The 18,535-nt window shown below is 39.4% G+C and overlaps 1 protein-coding gene across 1 annotated transcript in view; it reads left to right on the forward strand.

Annotated features, from left to right (window-relative positions):
* Lrrc63 (leucine rich repeat containing 63) overlaps positions 1-18,081 on the forward strand; it is a 64,288-nt gene extending 46,207 nt beyond the window's left edge. The window contains exons 6-8 of the mRNA XM_045146043.1: positions 9,950-10,033; positions 14,534-14,761; positions 17,847-18,081. Coding sequence (XP_045001978.1) covers positions 9,950-10,033; positions 14,534-14,761; positions 17,847-18,081 — 547 coding nt within the window. The remainder of the gene's footprint in view (positions 1-9,949; positions 10,034-14,533; positions 14,762-17,846) is intronic.
* Positions 18,082-18,535: the final 454 nt, after the last annotated feature.

An 18,535-nucleotide genomic window follows, 5' to 3' on the forward strand; every position in this document is an offset into this window, starting at 1 on the left:
GGAGACAAGGATTTTTAATCGTTAGAACATGCTAAGTGAAGTGAGGTGAGGGGGAATGTGTTGCACAATCTTCTTATGGACATATATCTATAAAAGCATCAACACACCAGTTGCAGACAAATGAGAGGAAGTTATAGAGACCCATGTGAGAGTATGTTTTGTTCACATGAAGACAGCCAAGGAAATGAATTGTATCATAATACAGTGATGGTCAACAGAGTTAGCGCAATTAGATGAAGGCTAAGCACACAGTTTTGGTGGAATGATTGGAACAAAGGCCAGTTTGTAATGGATGAGAGGATAGAGACAAGGGAAACAGGTGATGAACATAGACCACTCTGGAGAAATGTGGGTACAATGAGAGGTTAAACAAAAGCCAAAGGGAATGTGGGGACCTTATGAACATTTTTGCTAGTATTAGTTTGTAAAGACTTGGGCATAATCTCAGAGGAAGTCATAGAAAGAAGAAGGTTGAATGCATGAAAAATGACTTATGATGAACTGTGAGGGACAAACGTCAGTGGGCACAGGTGGAGACTTTGGTCCTGTGTAGGAATAATGACCCTGACCTTCTAAAATGGGAGTTTTGAGGTTTCTCACCAGTACACCAACACACCAAGAAATTTGGGATATTCCCAGATTCTTGTCTTATGAATTTAAAGAATTAAAGTCCACAGATCAGAGGGTAAGGTTTAGAGAGACTTTATTAGATTAAGAGAAGGAAAGAGGTGGACATACAGAGAGCTCCCTCCACTGGAAGTTTGGAGGGGGTAAAGGCCCATGTGGGAAAGAAACACATCTACACACCCACCTGGGAAGTAGAACAAAAGGATATAAGACATTTGCCTTCACATCAGGAGAAAAAGCTAAAAGGTCAGATAGTGAGGGTCTCTTCCCTGCTCTGGGGAAGGCTTACCAAAGCAGGGACCTGGAGGTTCAGGAGTCAGGAGAGATGAACAGCCAAGGAGATGGGTGACTACTGGGTTGAAAAGACTTATCTTCTGTTTTCCTAATCTGTCTTATCAGTTTCTCAAAGCAAATGATTTTAGATTGACTGAGGTTATTTCAATTGTGATTTACTCAGTGCTATAGATAAAACTACATGAGAGAAGAATCCCTGGCTTCCAGCACCTCATAAATGAATGACGTGACAAGTTCCAGAGCAGAGAAAAGCAGAAACACAGGAGAATAGCTCACCCATTTGGAAAGAGTTTTGTGCAAGAGGCAAAATCTGTGTTAAGATTTAAAATATGAGAAGAAAATGAAGAGTCAAGTTGGGGTAGGGTGTATGGTATTTGAAGACCTGAAAATTGGTTAGCCCAAGGCATGTTAGCAATAATGTTGGATCACAGGAGAATCTAGATGGGAGCATGGGAGGTAAGCCAGGCAAGTAGTCAGGAATGAGATCACAAAGACCTGTATATGTCATGCTGAAGTACTATGCCCATGGTTTCTTAGTTAATGAACATGCTAGTAATGGCTTACATTTTGTTTATATGGAGACGGCATTTAGGAATAATGCACATACAGAGTTAGTAAGCATTAAGGGTTATTATACTTAGTATCATACTTGGCTGTTCAATTCCAGGCTTCAAGAAATAATTGATACTTGCAGCCCCAAGAGATGGGTTTTGCAGCTGTGTAATTCTGTGTTATAGAGCCATTGTATTATTTGGATTTTAGTTTGGTACCTTTCTTTTAAAATTTTTTTTAATTAGTTATGTATATAGTGAGTATACAGCCACAATGGTACCATCGTTAGCCTTCTCCCTGTTGTCCCCCCTACAGAGTGTGGGTGTTGCATTGTGGGGGTGGCCATCAGTTGTGGGGGTGAGGCAATGTCTCTCTGTGCATAATGACCCAACTTATGGCTCTAACAATCTTTCTGTCCCCTCTTCCATGAATTTCCTTGAGCCATGTTGGGTTCATTTTAGGTCTATTTCAATGACAGAATGTCTTGGGAGTCTCTCCATCACTGGATATCTGATTTGGTAGGAGTTGAATGTTCTCTGTGTCTGTCTCCTTCACCCTTGTGCTGATACCAGGTTCAATGGGAAAATATCTCTTGCTCATTACCCCACTAACTATATGGCTGCAGCTGGTGCCCAGGTGGGGTGCGATGGGCTGATTCTCTCAGGTTCTGCATCCATATGAAAAAGAGAAACAATTTCTTCAACTGAGAGTAAGGTCAGTGAAAAATACATGGATTCCCATTATTAGTTTAGAGAAAATTCAATAGGTGTAGCCCTCTTGTAGCCCACTATTGGTAGGAGCTTGATGTTGGAGAGCTCCTTTTTGGATATAATTCTGACTTGCTTCCCCATTCCAGGTATGGGTTCCGTTCCATTGAACGGATCCATTGGCCAAATCAAGAGCAGCTGTTAATCCACCATGTCTGTGGCAAGTATTGCACTTATGTGAGGATCACATCAGGTTGATTGTTGTTGAGTATCTTAGACCATGAGTTGCTTAGATAGATGTTGGTCATTTTCCCCCAGTTGCTCATGTAACACCTTCTGGCACTAGACGAGCTAACTGTCTGGGGATTGACTCTCTTCCAACTTCCAGCCAGGTCACTCCATATTCAATCCCAAAATCATATGGTGTCTTCAGCAGTAGGATCTTTCCATTAACCTTTGGTGGGTCATCAAGTACTCTGACAGAATTCTGTCTTCTTTTGGGAAACCTGTAGGTCTCTCTGATCAACAGGTCATTGTGAATGTTACCCACATGCTGGTACTGGGAGTTACAGGTCAGTGCCAAGGGAGAAGAAGGAAGAAAAATATAGGTAATATAAAAGAGAAAGAGAGAAAAGAGAGCAAGAGAGAAACAAGAGAAGATTGAAGATAATATTTGTCATACCCTCTCCAGGCCCCTGTGAATCAGGTATTCTCTCTGAGCACCTGATAAAGGTTTGACTTTTTAGTATGTCTTTCAGGATGCAGGAATATATGGTACCATTCCCATTTGGGTCCGGTTTTTGCACCCCACCCCCACATTTACCTTCCCCTCCTGCCCAGCCATCCCTATAGATGTTTATTAGGTATGTTAGCATTATGGGCAGATTCAGATTACGAGTCACAGATGAGTGAGACCATGCAATGATTATCTTTCTGTGATTGGGTGAATTCTCTGAAAATGATCCGTCCCAAGTTTGACCATTTTTCTTCAAATTTAATTGTGTCATTTGTCTTTACTGCTGTGTAGAATTCCATTGTATAGATATACCACATCTTAGTTATCCATTCATCTAATGATGGATAGCTGGGTTGATTCCAGCTCTTAGATATTACGAATTGAGCAGCTATAAACATGGTTGAGCAAATGTCTCTGAGCTGAGGTTTGGAACTTTTGGGGTAAATGCTCAGTAAGGGGATAACTGGGTCTGTTGGTACCTCTATAGTCATCCTTTTTAGGAGTCTCCATATTTCTTTGCATAGTTGTTGTACCAGCTTATGTTCCCACCAACAGTGAATGAGGGTTCCTATTTCTCCACAACCTCACCAGTATTTGTTGTCATTAGATATTTTAATATTTGCTATCCTTATTGGGGTAAGGTGGAATCTCAGTTGTTTTAATTTGCATTTCCTTGATGATTAGAGATGTTGAACATTTTCTTAAGTGTGTGGTTACCATTTGTATTTCTTCCTCTGGACCTCCTTGTGCAGTTCTCTGCCCCATTTTGTGAGTGGGTTTTTGACTTTTTTTTTTTTTTTCAAGGTAGGGTTTCACTCTAGTCCAGGCTGACCTGGAATTCACTATGTACTCTCAGGGTGGCCTCGGACTCATGATGATCCTCCTACCTCTGCCTCCCAAGTGCTTGGATTAAAGGCTTGTGCCACTACGCTGGGCTTGTTTGACTTTTTATTGTTTAAAAGGTTTTTGAGTTATTTGTAGATTCTAGAAATTAGGCCTCTGTCTTTTTGTCACATTCTGTGGGAAATCTATTGGCACTGCTTGTTGTTTGTCTGTGAAAAAGAATTTCAGCTTCCTGAGATCCTAATGGTTGAGTGATTGTTTAATTTCCTGAGCTACTTAGGGTTTTGTTCAGGTACTGTTTTCCCACTCCTATGTCATGGAAGTTCCTCCTATTTTTTCTTCCAGTAGTAGGAGAGTTTCCAGTCTTATATTGAGGTCTTTGATCCATTTGGACTTGTTTTTGCATGTGGTGAAATGTGTGGATTGAGTTTCATTTTTATGCATATGGTTATCCAGTTTGCCCAGCACCATTTGTTGAAGATACTGTCTTTTTTTCCAGTCTACATTGTTCGGGTCTTTGTCAAATATTAAGTAACTATGGTTATTTGACCCAAAGTCTGGGTCCTTGATTATGTTCCACTGGTCTACGTTTCTGTTTTTATGCCAGTGCCATGTTGTTTTTATTACTATGGCTTAGTAGTATAGCTTTAGATCAGGTATGGTGATGCCTCCAGAGGTGTTTCTTTTGCTGAGGATATGCTTGGATATCCAAGGCCTTCTGCCATTCCATATGAATTTTGAGGTCATTTTTTCTATCTCTGTGAAGGAAGATGTTGGAATTTTTATTGGTATTGCATTACATCTATATATTGCTTTGGTAAGATTGCCATTTTCACAATGTTAATTCTGCCTATCCAGGAGCATGGGTGGTCTTTCCATTTTCTCAAGTCCTCCTCGATTTCTTCCTTGAGAGATTTTATGTTTTTATTGTGTAGGTTTTTTCCTTGGTTAATGTTATTCCAAGGTATTTTAATTTTTTTTTTTGATGCTACTGAAAATGGGACCATGTCACTTATTTCTTTCTCTGTATTTTTGTATTTTGCATATAGAAAGGCTACTGATTTTTGTGCATTGATTTTTGTATCCTGCTACTTTACTGAAGGAGTTAATCATTTTTAAGAGTTTTGACTTGAAGGTTCTTGGGTCACTTATGAATAGAATCATGTTGTCTGCAAATAGGGCTAACTTAACTTTTTCCTTTCCAATTTGTATACCTTTTATTTCTTTCTCCTGTCTTATTCCCTGAGCTAGTACTTCCAGTACAATGTTGAAGAGCAGAGATGAGAGTGGACATCCCTGTGTTGTTCCAGATCTCAATGGGAATTCCTTCTGTTTCTCCCCATTAACTATTATTTGGGCTTTAGGATCTTAATATATAGCCTTTATTATGTTGATAAATAGACCATCCATACCTATTCTCTCCAATGTTTTGATCATGAAGTGATGTTGTATTTTGTCAAAGACCTTTTCTGCATCTATCGAGATGATCATGTAGTTTTTGTATTTAACCTTATTTATGTGGTGTATTACATTGACAGATTTTCGTATGTTGAACCATCCCTATGTTCCTGGGATGAAGCCTACTTAATCCAGGTAATTATGCTTTTGATGTACTGTTGAATTTGGTTTGTGTAGATTTTGTTCAGGATCTTTTCATCTAAGTTCATCAGGGAAATAGGCCTGTAGTTTTCTTTTCTTGTGGCATCTCTGCCTGGTTTTGGAATTAGGGTGATAGTAGCTTCATAGAAGGAGTTGGGTAGCTTTCCTTATTCTCGGATTGTGTGGCATAATTTGAGAAAAATTGGTTTCAGTTCTTCTATGAAGATTTGATAGAATTCAGCTGAGAAGCCATCTGGTCCTGGACTCTCCTTTTTAGTGAAGTTATTGGTTACCCTTTCAATCTTAGTCTTTGTGATAGGTTTGTTTAGGAGATTAATCTGCTTGAGTTTAGCTTTGGTAGGTGGTATATGTCCAGGAATTCATCCAATTCATCCATATTATCCAAATTTGTGGAGTAGAGGTTTTTGAAGTAAGTCTTGATGATTCTCCCAATTTCACTTATGTCTGTTGTGATCTCTCCTATTTCATTTATAGTTTTGTTAGTTTAAAACATTTCTTTTTTTTTCTCTTGATTAGAATGGCCAGGAGTTTATCAATCTTGTTTAATTTTTTCAAAGAACCAGCTTTTTGTTTCATCAATTTTATGAATTGTTTTCTTAGTTTCCAATTCATTAATTTCTGTTCTGATCTTAATTATTTCTTTCCATCTGGAGCTTTTCAGGTTGGATTGTTCTTGTTTATCCAGTGCCTGTAAGTGGATGGTTAGCTTATTGGCTTGGGATATTTCTGTCTTTGTTATGAAGGCATTTAGCACAATGAATTTTCCCTGAAGACTGCCTTCATTGTGTCCTATAACATTTGGCACACTGTATTCTTATTGCTATTCTTTTCTATAAATTTTGAAATTTCATTTTTTATTTTATGCACTACCCACTTATTGTTTAAAAGTGTGTTGTTCAGCCAGGTGTAGTGGCTCATGCCTTTAATCCCAGCACTTGGGAAACAGGGGTAGAGGATCATGGTGAGTTCAAGGCCACCCTGAGACTACATAGTGAATTTCAGGTCAGTCTGGACTAGAATGAAACCCTACCTTGAAAAAAAAAAAAAAAGTGTGTTGTTCAGTTTCCAGGAGTTGGTTGGGTTCCTGGTGCATCCTTGATTTCTAACAATACAGCATTGTGATCTTATATTAAGCATGAAATTATGTCAATACTCCTAAATATATTGAGGCAGGATTTATGACTCAGTATATGATGTATTTTAGAGGTTACATAGGCTGCTGAGAAAGAATGAGTAATCTGTGGATTGGGGGTCATATGTTCTGTAGATGTCCATTAGGTCTAATTGATCTATGGTGGTGTGAGCTCTCTTACTTCCCTGTTAATTTTCTGTTTGGATGATCTATTCATTGCTGATAGTGGAGTATCAAAGTCTGCAATTATGATGGTGTTGGTGGTTATTTCTGTTTCATTGTCAAGTAGATTTTGTTCTATGAATTGTGGTTCACCTGTATTTGGTGCATAAAGATTAATGATTGTGATATACTCTTCTTGGATCATTCCCTTGATAAGTATAAAGTGACCTTCTTTGTCTTTGTTGATTACTTTTGATTTTAATCTATTTTATCCAATATAAGTTTATCTACATCTTCTTGTTTCTTATTTCCATATGCTTGGAATAACATTTTCCACCCTTTCACCCTGAGGAGGTGTCTGGTCTGTCTTTACTGGTGAAGTGAGTTTCTTGAAGACAGCAGACTGAGGCATATCATTTTCTGCTCCACCCTGTTAGCTTATGTCTTTTGATGGTTTAATTAAGGCTATTAATATTTAGGGTAACAACTGTGAGGTTTGACTTAATACCTGCCATATTGTGGTGGTTTATGTTGTTTAGTGTTTTCTTGGCCTTTGTAATTTGTATGCCTTCTTGAAGTTTGGTTATTGTGATCTGCTTCTTGTACACTTAAGGTTGGTTATTTGAATTTCCTGTGTGGAATATTCCCTGAAGTACTCTCTGTAGGTTTGGCTTTGTGTTCATATAGTTGTAAAGCTGAGTTTTATCATGGAAAATTTTTCTTTCACCATCTATTATGAGGGACACTTTTGCTGGGTAGAGTAGTTTGGGTTGTAAGCCATAATTTCTTAGAGTTTGCAGTGTTCAATTCCAGGTCTTTCTGGATTTTAGGGTTTCCATTGAGAAGTCTGAAGTAATTCTGATGTGTTTTCCTTTATATGTAATGTGTTGTCTCTCCCTAGCTGCCTTTAGGACTTTTCTTTGTGATTGATGTTTAGAGTCTTAATGACATTATGTCTTGGAGGATTTCTGCTTTGGTCTAGTCTGTTTGGAGTTCTGCTAGCTTCTTATAACTTGATGGGTCTTTCTTTTGAGAGAGTGAGAAAGTTTGCTTTGATAATTTTGTTGAATAAGTTTTCCCTGCCTTTGTTCTGTACTTCTTCCCCTTCTGGTATTCCCATGATCCGAATGTTGGGATGCTTAAGGATATCCCACATTTCCCTCATGTTCTGTCCACAGAAAATTTTGAACTTGTTGGAACTTTTGAACTCATGAACTGTTTCTTCTGTTTTGTGTTCCAGCTCTAAGTTTCTATCCCTCACATGGCTGGCTCTATTCTTGAGTGCTTCTATAGAGTTTGGGGCTTGTTCAATTTGGTTCATATTTTCTATTGCTTTTTTATGTATAGTTTCCAACCCTTTGTCAAGTTCCCTTTTCACATCATTTTCTGATTTTCTTAATGCTTCTTGGAGTTCATCCTTATTTTTTTTATGTCTTCATTGAGCTTAGCCAGCTGATTATTAAGGTTCTCTTTTTACCCTCTCCTTCAGATCATTTAACTGTCTTAGGAACCCTTCCTGGTCCTTTTTGTAGGTCTAATCTAGTGAGCATACCATTCATACAATTATTGGTCCTTTGTTGAGTTTCTGCAAGTTCTGGTATTTACTTGACCAGGGTTGCATACTTTGTTTCTTAATTTTGGGGTTCTGATCCCATTGTCTCTTCTATGTTTTGATTAGAGACATCCCTTGTGGGACTGGGTAATCTAGCTAGATTTACTTGTATCTGATTTTTCATGCTATTCCTTTTTAGCTGTGGTTTGCCCATCACAATGTTTCAGAAAGCCTACAGTGTGGGAAGCTAGCCTGCTGGTCAGGGGTGGCCCTCACCCTGCTGTGAGTGGGATGGAAATCACCCATGGAGTTCAATAAGGCTACAGCAGACACTAGCCTGGGTCCATGTTCGGGTGTGGGAGGTGACAGTGACAAGTGGGATGGCAATTGCACATGGGGCTCAGAGGGGCTGGGTGGATTGGTGACTATACTGGCAATCGCCCGCAGGGTCAGCAAGGCCGGGCAGGAGGTGACCGGGATGCCGATTTCACCCATGGAGCACTGCCCAGTGGCTGGGAAGCCAAAGGTGGATGACCCAGCCTGGTAGCTTGGGTCTACTTGTCCTGCAGCTAGTTGCAGGAGGGGCCTTCTACTGAGAATGCAGCTAGGATGGCTACTTGAGGGGACTGGGGGACTGGTGAGCTACCTGAGAGTGTGGGAATCAGTGCATTCCCTATTTTGTTCCTTCACACCCTCTCCTTGGAAGCCTGCTAGAATCAGCAAACCCCTAAACAAAAAATGCCACCTTCCCCCCGCAAACCTTAAGGGTCTTCCCTTTTCTTCCCCATGAGTTGGGGTGAGGTGGATGCCATCTTGACTGGAAGTCAGTTTGGTACCTTTCTTGATAGAAAGACAAATGAAAGATATTTCTCCATGGAAGTTGTTGAATAGTGTCCTCAAAAGCCTATGTTGGGCTGGGGAGATTGCTTAGTGGTTAAGGTGCTTGCCTGAAAAGCTTAAGGACTCAGGTTCAATTTTCCATATGATGCCAGATACCCAAAGTGATGTATGGATCTGAAGTACGTTTCCAGTGGCTGGAGGGCCTGGCATGCCCATTCTTCTTTCTCTTCTCTCTGTCTGTGTGCAAATAAATAAATAAAAAATATTTTTTTAAGTCCACATAGAGTCTCAGAATGTGACTTTATCTGAAAACAGAAATTGAAAGTGTACTTAGTCAAATTAAAGCAAACTGAATTAGGGTGATCCCCAAACAAACAAATGGTGTCCTTGTAAGAAGACCTTTTGAAGACAAAGGTAGTGGTGGTAGTGGTGATAGATGTGCTGCTACAAGACAAAGAAAGCCTAGGATTGCAGGCAACCCTCAGAAGCTAGGAGAGACATGAAAGATTCTACTCGAAGCTACCAGAAGGATGCAACCCTGCCATTTCTTGATTTTAGAGTTCTAGCCTTCTGGCCTTATGAAAGGATAAATTTCTGTTATTTTCAGTCACGCAGAATGTGGTAATTGGCTATGGTTTCCCTGGAGAAGAAATTTCTCAGGTGTCTTATAAAATCAGGGTTTCTCCACTCCAAATACCTCAAACCAGTCATAATGGACAGAGGAATATTTTTAGAGACTTTCATAAGGTTCCTATAATGGAGCCTATACTGATGTTAAGGTTTTAGAAAAGTATAATTTACCTATAGTACTGCCTATTTACTTATTTCTTTTCCATTACCAGTGAAAACAAATATTTTTGTAACTAGTTTTCTTTCTATTTAAGGTTATTTTATCTGCCTCATCTTGAGGAACTTGATATTTCCTACAATGAAATTACTGAGATTCCAAATGAAATCCAGAAACTCAGGTAACTTGGAAGTAGTCAGTGCACACAAAAAAGCATTTTTACTCTTAAGGATATTTGGTGATGACAGAGATAAAGAATGTCGAGTCCTGTCATTTCATAAAATATAACATATTAAGCATGAAGTTCAACAAAAATGCAACTGGAGTGGCTGGTATACTCTTGTGTTTCTGCTTTCCTTCTGAATTCACCTACCCCTTATCTACCCCTAGATTGTGCTGAGATGGGTTAGAAACGTTTGACAGAGGTTCACATTAGTATTTTTCTTTGCATCTTGTCTCTTTAATAATGATATTTATTTTTCATTTAAGTCATACAAGCAGTTTCAATCACCAGCATTTACATATTTCAGAACCCACTGCTTATGGCTGCTATCTCCTCTATCTTCCCATTCCCCTCTCTTCTCCTCTCTTCTTGAATTTCTATTGACATCTCTTCTGATTCACTGGCTCTTAAGAGATTTTCCTGAAGTTCTCCTTCAATGTACATGGGTAATTTTTTCTCTGAATCTTTTTTTTTTTCTTTTGGTTTTTCAAGGTAGGGTCTCACTCTGTCCCAGGCTGACCTGGAATTCACTATGTAGTCTCAGGGTGGCCTCGAACTCATGGTGATCCTCCTACCTCTGCCCCTGAGTGCTGGGATTAAAGGTGTGTGACCATGCCCGGATGTTTCTCTGAATCTTAAATTCTAACAGAAGTGTTGTTTTGAATGGTCTACAACCTTGCTTTGTCGCACCTTCAACAGGCAGCTCCATAGCACCTCCTCTCCAGCTTCCAATCTGCAGGAGAGGCAAGTGATACCAGTCTGATTTTTTTGGGGGGGGTTTTGAGGTAGGGTCTCACTGTAGCTCAGGCTGACCTAGAACTCTGCAGTACCAGGCTGGCCTTGAATTCATGGCAATCCTCTTACCTCTGCTTCCAGAGTGCTGGGATTAAAAGCATGTACCACCATGCCTGGCCAGTCTTACTTTTTTGTTTGCTAGTGGCTCTTATTATTAGTAGTATTTTGTATCTGAGAAGACTTTAAATCTCCTAAAAGTCTTTGAGCTTTGGGAATATTATCAGATCACGTTTAAGAGTATGTTTCTGTACTTAAACCTGCCTTTCTAACTTTTTTTTGTAAGTTAAGGAAATATGACTGGGGAAATAGCTCATTTGATAAAGTACTTGCCTCACAAGCATGAGGACCTGAGTTCAATCCCTCAGTACCTGTATAAATGCTGGGCGTGGTAGTATATGTTTGTTTTTCTAGCACTGGGGAGTTGGTGGCAGGATGCTGGCTGGGGTTTGCAGGTCAGTTAGTCTAACCTGACTGGTGAGCAGGCAGACAAGAGACTCTGTCTCAAAGGAGATTGATAATGTTCCTGGGGAGGACACCTGAAGCTATCCTCTGGAAATATGTTTCATTTTTTATTCTCCTCTGTTTCATCTTCTTTTTCGGAAATGCCTATAGCTTCTTAGATCTCCCAGATCTGTCTTCCATATGGTACCTATATTTTCCTCATGATTTTTCTTCAGATTTTTGCTCTGTTTTGAGCTCAGTGGTGGAGCACTAGCCTAGCAAGTGTAAAGTTCAATCACCAGTACCAACAAAAAGAGCAATAAAACCTACTCAGAGGCCAACAATGTCAACAGTGCACCAAAGGAAAGTTTTTCTGCTCCCAGAATGCCCAGCTGCAAATTGATGACTGAAATATGAGCTTCTTCCACCTTTGAAGATTGTTTAGCTTCCCCAGAATCCACTGGAACCATTCACTAGCACTTTCTTCATGTATGTATTACTTGTTCCCATTGTCCAGGGCTGGTCCAGACAGCTTGGCTTACTATAATAACACATCATAGGTTGGGTACCTTATAAACAACACAGACTTGTTTCTCATAATCCTGAAGGCTGTGAAGTCCAAGGAAGATTACATGTCTAGCTAGGGCTCCTTTCTTCACCTCCTTGTGACCCATCAGCTGGCTGGGATTTCATTTACTCTGGGTAGGCAGGAGAAGCCCTTTAGGTGCTGGTTCTGGGCAGCTTCCTTCCCACAGTACTTGACAACAGCAAGTGTCAGCAGTGGACAAGTGGGAGCTGCAGCTAGTGGTTCCCTCAAGCCTCCCAGTGCTCGTGTAGGCCACATTCCTGCAGGTGTTACTGCTCTTATGTGGGCCAAGGAGGATGGATTCCTACAGGCCTAAGTATCCAGATTCCTCAGCCCTGCCCAGCAGCTGTGTTATGGCCTGCAGCATGGGGTCTGAGACCAGTGGCCGTGAAGACTTGACAGCTCTTGAGAACTCATTTGGACGCCAGGACTTCGGGATCTCTTCTCTGGCTCCTCATGGCCTTTCTGCCTGCTTTTGTCTTAGCTCTCTGTCCCATCTCTCTCTACTTCCACTGCCCCTCTTCCTACTTGTCACCTTCTAGCTGTCAGACAGTGCTATTCCTCTTTTGTCTCTCTACATCCTTCTCCTGGTTACCAGCTCCCCCATACTGAAGGAGACAAGGAACAAAACAGCACTAAAAGCTTTATTGGGCCTACTGCTGCCACACATAGGAGGCTCTACAAAAGGGTGTCTTCCAGCCCACTGGCTGATGAGCAGCCTGAGCAGGGAAATTTGCATCAATCATAGCCATATTTGTTTTCAACTAATAACAGCCTTGCCTCTTAGCACCCATCACAGTCTGCTTTTTAAAATTAATTTGTTTACACATATGAGCATGTGTGTGCTTGATGATTGAATCTGAACTGGCAGGTTTCGGAAGCAAGCACTTTTAACTACCAAACCATCGTCTCAGCCCCAAAGGTTTGTGTTTTAGAACAATCACAGCTTTTTCTCTTAGCCCCAGTCACAACAGTCCCTCTCTTAGACCACCCCAGGGAAGTGCTCTCCTTCTGGAATAAGTGGAAATGGGCAGAATCATCTCAGCTTATGGGAAGAAAAATATCTGGTACAAATGGTTTAAAATAGACCTGGTAGAGTCTATACCTTCAGGGACTAGGTCACCTGAACTCCTTCCCCAGTTTTCTGTGTCAGAGTATTCAAGATGGCTGCTGTTGGCATAATAAGAGCAGTGCACCTGGCTATTCCCTGATAGCCCTTTTGCTCAAGGCAGCAGGGAGAGTTAACAGCTGCTACTTAAGGTGTTAACTTGCCCCATTCCCAGCCCTGTACCTTTATTTATAGGAAAGTAAATGTCAGAAGGAATGCTTATAATATAAACTTAAAAGAATTTATCAATAATACTGAGAGTGATTTTAACAGAGTTTTTATTTCTTTTAAAAAGTAGAACCTTTGGACACATCATGTATTGGTACCATCATTTCCCTCCTCCCTGCCCCCATTCCACTAAGGGCCCTCCTCAGTGAGATTTCTAGTATTGACTGTAGGGTTGTAGGTTATGAGTTTTAAGAGCAGCAGTCTTTGGGAGAGGGGCAATGCCTCTTGATATTCTCTGAGCCATGATGGATGTGCTTTAAGTCTACTGTAATGTTGAGCTCTCAGCAGCTTCTGGATTTCTGCTTTGGTACGCTTTGAGTGTCCTCAATGTCTGTCTCCTTCTCCCTGACCCAGGTTGTCAGGCTCGCCATGGAAGCAGCACTCTTTCTCATCATGCCAATTCCTCTGTGGTTTTACTTGGGCTCTGGCTGCTTTGTAAGAGGTCTTTCATCTCCTGCCAGGTCCTCAACTATCTTTTCTTGTCTTGCTGATAGATTTTTGTTGCCTTTATTCTCACTGTCTTCTGAAAAAGACAAACAGGTTCTTCAATAGAGAGTGCGATCAGCATAGATTAAAGAGGGGGCTGGAGAGATGGCTTAGCAGTTAAGCACTTGCCTGTGAAGCCTAAGGACCCCGGTTCAAGGCTCGATTCTCCAGGACCCATGTTAGCCAGATGCACAAGGGGGCACACACATCTGGAGTTCGTTTACAGTGGCTGGAGGCCCTGGCACGCCCATTCTCTCTCCCTCCCTCTCTCTCTCTCTCTCTCTCTCTCTCTCTCTCTCTCTCTCTCTCTTCTCCTCCTCCTCTCTGTCATTCTCAAATAAATAAATAAAAATAAACAAAAAAATTAAAAAAAACATAACATAACAGTATGTTTGATTATGTACAATTCCACTGTTTTTATTAAGCTTCAGTGAAATAATAATTTTGGTGTTCAATTTATCTGTGAAACATATTTTTTGTATATCATACTGTATTTATACATAATGAATTATATAATATATATTCATATATATAACATATATATTCATTAGCCTTCCTGTATTTGTGGATATTTCTTCTTCCATAGTGATAACAGTTTCTAAAAGGTCTCAAATACACTCATTAGCTGTGCTACTGACACAAATGGATTTATTTGCATAATATATTGGTTCAGTTATTTTATAAGTAAATTTTCTTGATTCTAAGGAAATTTCGAAACAGAGGGTGTCAATTTTCAAGAACACTGGGCAAAATTGTAATTTAATACTATGAGTTATATGTGTATCTTTTAAAGTCTGATTTTCCTTATGTATAGATCACTTGACAAACTCATTGTTGATGGGAATTACTTGACTTCATTCCCACCTGGAATTCTGGAGCTTAACCTGACAAAAATCCAATATGAGAATACGTTCACTAGTCATCATTTTTGGGCAGAGAATTCTCTGAATAGCCCTCAATGCCTTATTCACATTACTGCTTTGTTCATTGCCCAAAATAATTTATTTCAACTTTACCCTAAAATTCAAAGATTGCTTACAAGGTGAGTCAATTCTAAACTGTCTTTGGACCAAATCACACTTTTGAGTGCATTTAAATGTTCTTCTTTATGGGGTAACGTGACAATTTGTACATACATATACACACACACCTCTTCAAATTGCTGTTCAAGCTTTTCAGGTATAATAATGTAGTTTACATCAGTTCCATTTTCAAGCATTCTTTGTTATTGCTTAAATACAATCAAGAAGGCTGATTTCTGGGTTATAGTTGGTAATGTCTATACAGCTCTTAGATGAGTCTTTTCTATAAGTTACTAAATGCATAGAGCTGTTTTATTTAAAAATATTGTTTAGTCTTAGGGGAAATGGTCTGCTCTGAGAGATAACAGAAATAGAGCAGATACACACAGAATGATTTTTTCACAACAGGACTAATGAGCAGTTTGGGAATCATTACCTGATCTCGGAGCTAGGGTTCTTAAAGTTTATTTAGGCTTGTTTCTTCTTTCCTTCAAATGTTATGAAATCATTTTTACTTAAATAATCATCATTGGTGCCAAGATTATTGATTTAACAAATGTTTATTTTATGCCTAAGAAAAATGGTCTCCCAGGAAAAAAACAAAAAGACCAATATTGATTCAATAAAAGACACATGATATAGCATAGTTTTGATTTGAATGTCCTTAGAAGCCCATGCTCTTCAGGGGGTGGTGTTGGGAGGTTGTAGACCTTTCAGAGATGGGGCCTAATAAAAGATCTTCATTTCATTGGAGGGCATATCCTAGAATGGGGATTGTAGGACTCCAGTCCCTTCTTATTTTTATTTTGCTTCTTGGTCATAGCTAAGTAGCTCACCCCTCCCAATAATATACTGTGCTAGCACAAACCCAAAGCATTAGAACTAATGGATCATGGGCTCATATCTCCAAAATTATGCACCAAAATAAGGCTTCTCTTTTTATAAGTTGTTTGTCTCGGGTATCTTATATAAATATAGAAAGATGACTAACACAGCAGATAACCTGAAAACAAAACAGCAACCATCGGAAAACTGGTGAAAATAAGAGGTATAAGATAGTATCTGTTTTAAAAACAAAGGCTCAGAAAACAGACATTTTTGATATTAATATATTGAGAAGATAATGATCATTTAATGTTATTATGCATGAAAATGTAAAAAAAATATCATTAAGAGCAAAAATTTTTAAGGTTTAAGTGGTATAAACTTAAGAATTAATTGAGTGGAAAACAGAGATGACCATGGAAAAAGGTGGATTCATCACAAGATAGCAAGGTGAAGCTGAGCCTTTCAAATTCAGTGTGGACTCCAAACCAGGCTGTGTCACAGAGCAGTGAGATATCTCTCTCCTAGAAGAACAAATATTTTGATATAAATAACCTCAACTTAGTAAATATTTCTAAAAATTGTATTCAAATGAGTATTTTCCCATAATTTAAAATCTTCCCAAATATAAGAAAATAAGCCACCAAGAAGAAAAGCAAAAATAATCAACATATACTAATCTCCAAAGTGCTATTATTACTTACAGAACATAAAATAATTTAAGACTTTTAAGAAATAAAATATAAGTTTAAAAATAGCCAAGGAATAAGATATTATTAAATATGACCAGGAAAATGTGAAAAATTAAATATAACTCTAGAGACTAATTAAAAATTTCATTGTTAAAATTAACTTGGTGCATGGGTTTAATATTAAGCAAGCAGTATACTCTTCAAGAGGGAGCTGGAGAAATGGTAGTAAATGTGGGGGCAGAATGGATACAGGAGATGACTTAACATATGCTTAGAGAACCAGAAAGTGAAAGCATAGAGGATGGTGTGAGTCCTTGTTCAGTGAGGTGGGCCTGTTTCCTCAGAAATAATGAAAGATATCGATTCACAGATACTAAAAGCTCCACACAGGCTCAGTGAACTCCCTTGTGGTGAGACTAAAAACATCTAAGACATGCTATTTATATTTTAAAACATTTTTTTTCTATTTTTGAGATAGGATCTCTTATTGTGAAGCCCAAGCTGGCCCTGAACTTGTGATCCTTCTATCTCTGCCTTTCTCCAAACATCCAACCCAGAGAAGGTTATGGAAGGAAAGGGTTTATCTCAGCTTACAGTTTTGAGGGGAAGTTTCATCATGATGGAAAAAGCATAGCAGCTGGCTCACATCATGCGTCATCTGCTGAGAGAGTACAGCAAAAACATCAACCTAGTTCTGAACACCCCGTGGACTGGACTACTAAACTTAAAGGCCCACTCCTACTCCTCCCGCGAGGCACCATCTCCCAAAGGCTGTTGCAGCCGAGAACCAAGTAGAAGACTGAACCACCGACACTAGAGACTATGAGGGAAATTTTACATTCAAACCACCCACCGTACTGCCCTTATATACTTCTGCTTTAGAATACAAGGGTTGCATTAGACAAACACTAGTATGTTGTTTAGCTCTGTTAGCACGTAATTCTTCACTTGATGGTAAATGCTTCATCTAGATGGAAAGTTACATGAATATCCATTTAGATAGCACAGAATAATTTCATGTATGGCATGTTTTTATATGCAATTAGCTTAAATCTAAAATATTGTGAATTAATTTTTTTTTTTTTGGTTTTCTGAGGTAGGGTCTCACTGTATCTAGGCTGACCTGGAATTCACTATGTAGTCTCAGGGTGGCCTCGAACTCACAGCAATCCTCCTACCTCTGCCTCCCGAGTGCTGGGATTAAAGGCGTGCGCCACCACGCCCAGCGTGAATTAAATTTTTAAAAGTCATTTATTCATTCCTTATCTTGCAAGGAGTGAGAGAGAGAAAGAATGAGAGAAAACAAGAATAGCTCCACCAGGGCCTTCTATTCCTGCAAATAAACCTCATATGCATGCACCGCTTTGTGCATCTGGCTTTACATGGGTACTGGGGAATTGAACCCAGGCTGCCAAGCTTTTAAGCAAGCACCTATGATTCCGGAACCATTGCTAATTAAATTTACTGAAACAAAATTCTTTAAATTTGCACAGCTTTCTTATCATTAGACAATGTCATAAAATATAGCATCAGTGTTGTTACTGTAGTGGACAGTCATCAGTATTGACTTGCTGTTTCCTCATTTCAGCACATGCAGGTGTGATTGGTGTCATGGTCCCAGATTTGGTAAAGGTTTGCATATCATTCGATCCTGTGATATTTTTGGAGCAACACAGCTTCCTATTATGTTTGTTGTCTGCTCTCCTGCCTGCCATATGGATATAAGGGAAAGCGGTTTTGTTTTGGCAGGCTTGCCTAGTCAAAGAATACCTCTAAACATGGACTGGGTAAGATATAGAAAAGCCAGTGATATATCATGCTAAATGAAACTTATGCATTAGTACTTCATCTCTTTGAATACAGATTTTGCATGAAAAACTTAAGTGTCTTCTGTGAATTTCTCTTTGGAAGCCTACTTTGTATGAAAGTTTGTGACTCAGGCAATTGTTGCAGAATGTCAGTTAAGATCTGGAGAATTCTTTCAGAACATGTTTACAATAAAAAATAATGTCTAATTTCAGCTGGGCGTGATGGCGCATGCCTTTAATCCCAGCACTCGGGAGGCAGAGGTAGGAGGATCGCCGTGAGTTAGAGGCCACTCTGAGACTACAGAGTTAATTCCAGGTCAGCCTGGACCAGAGTGAGACCCTACCTTGAAAAACCAAAAAAAAGTCTAATTTCTTTGATTAAATTATTGTATCTTCTATGTTGTCTTTTTATGCTTTGATATTAAATGACAAGACAGAATTCTGAAGTCATCACTGGAGATTATGCTGC

Source organism: Jaculus jaculus, chromosome 3, assembly GCF_020740685.1.
Source record: "Jaculus jaculus isolate mJacJac1 chromosome 3, mJacJac1.mat.Y.cur, whole genome shotgun sequence".
Classification (NCBI taxonomy): domain Eukaryota; kingdom Metazoa; phylum Chordata; class Mammalia; order Rodentia; family Dipodidae; genus Jaculus; species Jaculus jaculus.